This window comes from Pteropus alecto, unplaced genomic scaffold (assembly GCF_000325575.1).
Source record: "Pteropus alecto unplaced genomic scaffold, ASM32557v1 scaffold7, whole genome shotgun sequence".
Lineage (NCBI taxonomy): Eukaryota > Metazoa > Chordata > Mammalia > Chiroptera > Pteropodidae > Pteropus > Pteropus alecto.
This window is the reverse complement of record NW_006494614.1, coordinates 11,169,478-11,177,633: the sequence shown is the minus strand read 5'-3', so window position 1 is coordinate 11,177,633 and position 8,156 is coordinate 11,169,478. Positions and strand designations below refer to the sequence as shown.

Here is an 8,156-nt window from a genome sequence, read left to right as displayed (position 1 = left end):
TATATCAAGGGACACCTAAACTGCAGAGGCCTGGGCTCTGCAGTCTTTTCCCCAGGCTAGGCCTTCTCACTGAATACACTTCTGTGTGCCCCTGGTTAGCTGCTCCCCGACCGTCACCACAATCCTCCACAAAGACTGAGTCGAGCTGAGTGAGTGGAGCCTTGGCTGCTACTTTGGAAAGATCGCCAGTGTCTTAGAGGCCATCACATTTGTTAGAAGTGTCACTTTTTATATTTTCCACTTGACAGATCTAAGCACTTAATGCTGTTAGTTGGATTTCTTCAAACTAATTTGCAATTAACTATTTAAACACAATTTATGTACCCACATGAACCCTACAACAAAACAATGAGACCCCTGTCTAACGTACACAACTGAGCACATACTGAAAAATTTAAAAATTCTTCCCACATTACATTAAGTTAACACCCTTTTTTTTCCCCCAGCCTAGCCTAGGTCTTGCTTAGAAGGGGTGTAGGTTTTCCTTGTTTAACTCTCTTGTGTATCACGAAGTAGTCTTGTTTCACCTCGCTGGGATGTGCTAATGGCCATTTCCGAATGATGATTCTGGAGTAGTGGAAGGGTCCCTATCTCACCACATTCATCATATCTGAAATGGTGATGCTCACACACTGAGGACTTGTGCCTTTTAGAGTATTTTTGGAGACAGCGCTTAATAAAGTACTTGAGAACCAAAAGGCTCAGTTCAGTGAAATTCATCACAATGCACAGGCATGAGGTAATCACCATCAGGAGGATGAAGGTAGTTTTCTCGGTGGGTTTGGAGATGAAACAGTCCACAGTGTTGGGACAAGGCTTCAAATCACACTTTATAAGGTAGGGAACACTAAAGCCATCATACATCTTGTAAAATAAAACCAGGAAGCCAATTTCAAAACCAGTTTTAACAATGAGGCTGATAAGGTAAGTGTACCACAAGCCCCCATCCATCATACCTAGGCTGAGATAGAGTTTCTTTCTGTGTCTTTTCTCTCTACCCTCATGATAAGCTACATGTAGAACCACCAGAAGTGAAGGCATGGAGACCATGATCAGTTGTAAAGCCCAAAGTCTGACCTGGGAGATGGGGAAGAAGTAGTCAAAACACGTATTTTCACAACTAGGCTGTCTAATGTTGCACTCAAATCCTTTCTTTTCATTTTTCCACACATGCTCTGCTGCCACCATGTAGACCAGCAAACGGAAGATAAACACAACAGCCAGCCAAATCCTCCCAATCCCAGTTGAGTATTTATTTACTCCACTTAGGAGTTCTCTGAGGCATATCCAACTCATAGCTTAGGTGCCAAAGAAGGAAAGATTCTGCAAAAGAAAACAGTTTCATCATGATTCATTTATTTGTTCCATTGATCATTTACTTCTACTGTCTTGATTATGGGGTTATGGAAGATAAACTCAAATTTCTGCATTATTACAACTTTGGATTTTGAGGTTTCTCTAAGAATCCCATAGGATATGGGAGATGACACAACTGGCCCACAGATATAACTGATCCCATGCCCAGTTTAATTTAGAATTTGGTTGGTCATCCTCATACACACTCTCATTTTTAAACAAATCCTAGTTTATTGCTTCTAAGGATGGATGGGTTCTGTTGCCGATCTAGTTAGATATGAATCCTAGAATTAGATATGACCTTGGTACCTTGAGATATCCCTCACATGCCAGCTTTGAAGTCATAGTCTCTATTCACTTTCTTTGTCTATGTCCTGCTCATATTTCCACACATCCTTAAAGGTTGTTCCCTGTCTCTATCTCCTTTTATGTTCCATATCCCATAATAGCAACTGAGTTTGCCTACAATACGATAGTGAAACATGAGGTTCTACAATATGAACTTCAAACGCATGCTCCCTCATCCCTTCAGACCTATTTACATCCATGCCCTAGTTACCTTCTTTGCCAGGTTTGGAGGGCGAGGTTGGTCTCCTCTTGCCTCAAAAATGATCATTCTAGCTTGACATCCCTTTCTTGATCTTGTCCATTTGCCCTACCCTTTGATTTCCTTATCTAGCTGAATGTCATCACCAACACCCAAGCACCCAAGTCAGAAATCTTGTGTTCATCCTAAGACTGCTCTCTCATGACCCTGTCTAAATTGTTCACCAAGTTCTGATTCCTCCTAAATGTCTCTCAAATGTACCTCCACCTCACTGCTGAAATCTCTCACCTATACAGTTCTCCCACTGCTATTTCCAGTCTCATTATCTCCTCCTTTACCCTCTTAGTACGTCTTCCATGCTGCTTAATTCTCTTGCGCCTCTCTCCATCTCTTTTGCTCTTTTCCCTATAAAAGCTGATAGGGAGCTAGGGTGCCTTCTTTTTCATTCCAGTGACATTGTCGTTCTGGCAGTCTCCATTTCTATCCTGTTTATAACTGAACTCCGTGGGCTGGACTCTGGTTTTTGTTTGTTGGAGAGACTTCACTTTGGAGAAACTTCCATAATATGTTCAGCACTCTCTGTTCAGTGCTTTTAAGTTGGTCTTTCACAACCACCCAAGAAAGTGCGGGTTGGTTGGTTTTGGTTTTTTTCTTTGTTTATGGTGGCAGGTTGGTTTGTTCAGATGAGAAAGCAGACTGAAAAATGGTGCCACTTTCCCAAAGTCACAAAGTAAGATGCAGAGCAGGGTTCAAATCCAATTTCCATAACTCTAAAACAGTTTTCAACAGTGGCACCACTGACATTTTGGGCTGCATAATTCTGTGTTACAGCAGCTATGTTCTGCATTGTAAGATGTTTAGCAGCATTCCTGGCCTCTAGCAGCTAGATGCCAGTAGCACCACCTCCCGCCCCCATTTGTGACAACTGAAAATGTCTCCAGACATTTCCAAATGTACCCTGGAAAAGTAAGACAAAATCTCTTCAGTTAAAAACCACTGTTGTTAACTTTCTACTATAATTGGATATGGGCTGGAGCTCCAGGTCTGCCACTAAAATACTTTGTGATTTCTCAGGTGAAACCTTGCCACTTACGGGTTCTGTTTTTCCTATTATAAAAATTAATTTTTACTTTCCTCACAAACTCAGCCAAAAGAGTATCATGGAAATGATGAGTGAGGGGAATTAAGGAAATTAGGATATTGTTATAACAGCACACCTGTTGGAGCATGTCATATTATCTCTTACAGAGGGAACAATATGTATCCAGCCCACATGCTAGAGCCCTGTGGAGATGTATGAAGGTTAAGAGATGTTTTCCAAGAAAACAAAGATGTGTGTACACAGTGCTCTATTCAGCAGAGAATAAATACTTCAATGTCCTTGGTTTCAGAACACAAAATTGTATTAAATAAAAAGGATTCTCAAATCCATCCAAAAGGTTAATGTGTCCATGAATTATTAAAACAAAACCCCAGAGATTACAAAGAGAGAAGAAAGGTATTATGTTTCCCTATGACATGTGTCATTGGACATTTGTCCATATTACTCCAGAAGACATTCATGTAATATTACAAAACATTTGAAAGTACTCTATTGGGCATTTTAGGGAAGGGAGAAAGATAAGAGTGGATAAGAACTGTTCTGCTAAAAAGAAAAGCAGTAAGAAAGTGACTGATGTTTGAATAGAATCAAGAGACCGATGTCGTCAAATGTGTCAGGATTCTGAATTTCATTTGACTGGTAAATGTCCATCCTGTTTTGAAATTCTCTGCTGCTGAAGAGGCAATGGTTTTTCTCAGGAGAGAGGGGAGTTCTAATGTTAGTTCACTTTTAACAGGTGGTTTAGCCTGGTGGATAAGAGCCTGGACACAATATTGGACTCCTTGGGTTCAATCAAGTCCAAGTTTTCTGATGATAATAGTACCTACTTGATGGGACTCAAAACAGACTTTGATACATGACGGGTGCTCAGTAAGCATTATTATCTTCCTATTTTGTCATTAACAATTATTTCTTTGTGTAAAAGTGAAGTCTTTCCATTTACAAGTCCAATATGTATATTTTTTTCTCTAGCTCTGTTCCTGTGAAGGTGGAAAATAGTTAGGAATCTCTGTATTATAGCCTTTTAAGCATTTGAAAACCAGTGATGTTATTGGCTCAAAATTTCTATCTCTTAATAATTCAGATTGTCTTATTTTTAATAAGGCTTTTAATTTTTCCATTTTCTTAAATCATTAAGGATTACTCCCAATTTTTAATGAGTTTCCACTTACCGATTCTAAGGAACCAATTCTTCTATGATTCTTTTCTTTCTCTTTAGTAGTAGCAGTTAACTGCACAGGAATCCAATTTAGAAAATTCAGTTAATCAAATATTTTTAGAAAGTAAGTATTTAATATTCTCAATATCAGGAATAATTTTGAAAAGTTGCAAATTTCCCCCAAAACATTTTATCTAAATTAAAAGTGGGGTGAGAGGAGGTGCTGGGACAACCAGATTTTCACATGTAAAAGAATGAAATTGGATCCCTACCTCACACCATTTTAAAAAATTAACTCAAAATGGATTAATGACCTAAATCTAAGAGCTAAACCATAAAACTTAGATGAACACATAGAGGTAAATCTTCATGACCTTGGATTTGGTAATGGATTCTTAGATATGACACCAAAAGCATGAGCAATAAAAGAAAAAGAAATTGGACTTTATCAAAATTAAAGGCTTTTGTTCATTGAAGAACATTATCAGGAAAGTAAAAAAGACAACCTACAAAGTGAGAAAAAATATTTGTAAGTCATATACTGGTAAGGACTTAATATCCAGAATACATTTTTAAAAGCTTCTAAAAGCTCAACAACAAAAGGCAACTCAATTTTTAAAATGAGCAAAAGACTTTAATGAACATTTCTCCAAAGAAGATATACAAATGGCCAATTCACACGTCAAAAGATCTCAACATCTTTAGTCATTAGTGAAATGCAAATCAAAACTACAATGAGATACCACTTCACACTCACTAGGATGAGTATAATTTGTTAAAAGTAAAATAATAAGTGTTGGCAAGGATATGGAGAAATTGGAACCTTTGCACAAAGCTAGTGGGAGTGCGAAATGATGCAGGGACTGTGGAAAACAGTTTGTCAGTTCCTCAAAAAGCTAAACAGAATTACCATTGACCCGTAATTCTACTTCTAGATATATACAAAAAAAAAAAAAAAATTGTGAACAGGGACTCAGATATTTGTATGCCAGTGTTCATTACAGCATTCTCAATAGCCAACAGGTGGAAAGAACTCATTATATCAACAGATGAATGGATAAAATATGGTATATACATACAATGGAATATTATTCAGTCACAAAAAGGAATGAAGTTCTGATACATGCTACAGCAAGGATAAACCTTGAACACATTATGGTAAGTAAAAAAGTCAGACACAAAAAGATAAATATCGTGTGATTCCACTTATATGAGGTATCTTACAAATTCATAGAGATAGAAAGTCGATTAGACATGACCAGGGACTGGAAAGAAGGAAAACTGAGGGATTATTGCTTAATGGTTACAGAATTTCTTTGGGGGTTGAAAAACTTTTGGAAATTGATAGTGGTGATGGTTGTACATTACTGATAATATAATTAATACCATTGAATTCTACACTTAAAAGTGATTAAAATGGCAAATTTTATGTTATATATATTTTTTATTAAAATTATCGAGGCAACCTTGGTTAATAAAATTATACAGGTTTCAAGTGTACAGTTCTATAATACTTCATCTGTATATTGCAGTTGTTCTTTACCTTCTCTCTGCCCTAAAACCCACATCTAATCCATATTCAAGTCGAAATTTCTTTCTTTGAAATGTATCCCAAAACTTTTCACTCTTTTCATCTGCACTACCAGCACCCTAATCCAAGCCATCCTCATCTTCTGCCTGGTACACTATAATAGCTTCTTATCTGTCTCCTCTTTTCTCATTCTTGGCCTTCTCCAACCCATTTTTCATTCCGTAACCAGATTAACATTTAAAACAGAAGTCGTATTTCTTGTTTCATTTCTCTGCTTAAAACCCTAACATGGCTTCTCATTGTGTTTACGGTAGGAAAAAAAGGCCAAAATACTTACCTGGACGACAAAACCCTGCCTAGCGGTGCCCTTGCCTGTGTGTCCAGCCTCATCATGCACATCTCCGAAGCTCACTGAATTCCAGGCATGCTTCTCTTCTTTCACTTCCTCCTTAAACTACATCCATTTTGTTTCTCCTCTCTCTGGTGATCTTGTCCCCTTTTCCTGAACCAGAGAGGCTTTCCCTGACCCCACCAATCTAAATTTGTTTTTCTTTGGTATTCTTGTTTATAATATTGGCCTCTTCTTTCATGCCATTTATAACTTATAGTCACATATTTATATGATCAGTATCTGTATATACTATGTGTTCTATGAGAGAAGGGACTAGGGTTGCCAGATTGAGCAAATAAAAAGTAGGATATCCAGTTTAATTTGAATTTCAGATAAACAATGACTAGTTTTCTAATATAAATGTGCCATCCAATATTTGTGATTACTTATACTAAAAAAGTATTGTTTATCTGAAATTAAAATTTAATGGGCATTTAGATATATTTTATCCGGCAATCTAAGCAGATACCTTGATTGTCCACTATTGCACACCCAGTGCCTAAATAACAGTGCAAAGTTCAGTAATGAACGGGAGCCTCTCGGGAACCTCAGTCATTCTCCTGTACCCAGCTTCTTTATCTCTACCTGAATTAAGTGTCACTCCATTCTCCATTAAATTCAGCATTCCTGTTATATGAGGTCCTTTCTTCTTCTTAACTCCGGGCTGGACCTAAGATATAGACCATCCTGCTTCATCCCTGCAAGAAAAGCAGGTAGGAGATATCCCCAACATCTCGTCTACCGACAAGACCAAATGCAAAGAATCTGGGCTTCTGCAGTCTGTGTCTTATTCTCTTAATGAGTAGCAATTTAACTTTAGCAAAACAACATCTTTTGTCCACTAAACTTTAATTACCTTTCATGTTATTGGTTTTGTGATATTTGATTTTTCTTTTGTAAATATAGTTGCATAAGAACCATAAGTTCAAGTATTAACTTATAGGAGTAAAATTATTTTACATCTAATTTTAGGTTTTATGCATGTAAATAACAGTATGCTAAAAAAAAATAATAATAAATTGTCAGCACAGATTCCATGAGCAATGCTGAGTAGAATAGTACCCATACAGGCAGATACATGTACATATACACTACTTGCCTGTATGAATTTTAATTTTCTGAATGAGTAAATGTATTGTCATTTTTAGAGGATCTCCTCTTAGGAACAGTGCAAAGGTTGTCCTTAAGTCACACATAAAGGGCCACTAAGAGGTCCTGGGCTGTTTCTCTGTGTCCCCATTGTCCCACTCATTCATAGCCTGCTCTCTGTGCTCAGGTCAGGCATTCTAATATGGCCAGATCCTCCAAAAGGTTTCAAGTCAATAACATTCCAAAATAACACATGAGCAACATTACTAAGAGGCAGCTTATCCAGAAAGGGCATCAGTGATGTGGCATAAAACTAAATAGCAGTCTTTCTAGGTTTAGAATAATTAGGATTACTTCTGTCACTGAAACATTTTGGAAAGAAGTAATGACTACCCAATTACAAGAAATGCCATTTTCCCACTAAATAACCAAATCTATCATAAGAGAAATAAGCTTAACTTACCTCTTGACACAGATGTGGAGATTAAGAAGAGATCCAGGCAGTTGCTCATTCCATTAAAAAAAAAAAAAAAAGTTGATTATATTATTTCCCTGAGCAGAAAGTAATGCTTTACACTCAGGAAAATGGAGTCAAGTGGTTTCCAAGGTAGTGTAAGCCAAACAGGTGTAACCTGATCATTTTGTTTTGGCTCATAACTTAGATGAGAATTCATGTGTCACTGTTGTTTACAATATATATATTAAAAGAAAACTGAGACTGGAAAAACGAATTCAAAGCCACTCACATACATACAGTTCATTGAACATCCCTTTTTAGAGAATCTTGTCATCGTCTACACAAAGAAGCTGGAACAATGAGAGTGTTTCATCTCTTTAATTGATTTTCCAAGGTCATTTATCAAAGCCTCGCTACAAAAAAAAAAAAAGATAGGCAAAAGAACAATGTAAGTCAGCTTTGATGAGCTTATTTTAACTTCACTTCATATGTCCTGTTCTTAGAATACAGAAAGTAAAAAGGCA

General features: G+C 37.1%; 1 protein-coding gene across 1 annotated transcript; it reads right to left on the bottom strand.

Annotated features, from left to right (window-relative positions):
• Window positions 1-489: 489 nt before the first annotated feature.
• Window positions 490-1,296, bottom strand: GJB7 (gap junction protein beta 7). Its single transcript, XM_006926806.1, has one exon. The coding sequence runs from the start codon at window positions 1,294-1,296 to the stop codon at window positions 490-492; it is 807 nt and encodes a 268-aa protein (XP_006926868.1).
• Window positions 1,297-8,156: the final 6,860 nt, after the last annotated feature.

What these genes read in the sequence shown, in the direction of transcription:
- GJB7 (XM_006926806.1), bottom strand. Translation starts at nt 1,296, where the DNA reads ATGAGTTGGATATGCCTCAGAGAACTCCTAAGTGGAGTAAATAAATAC.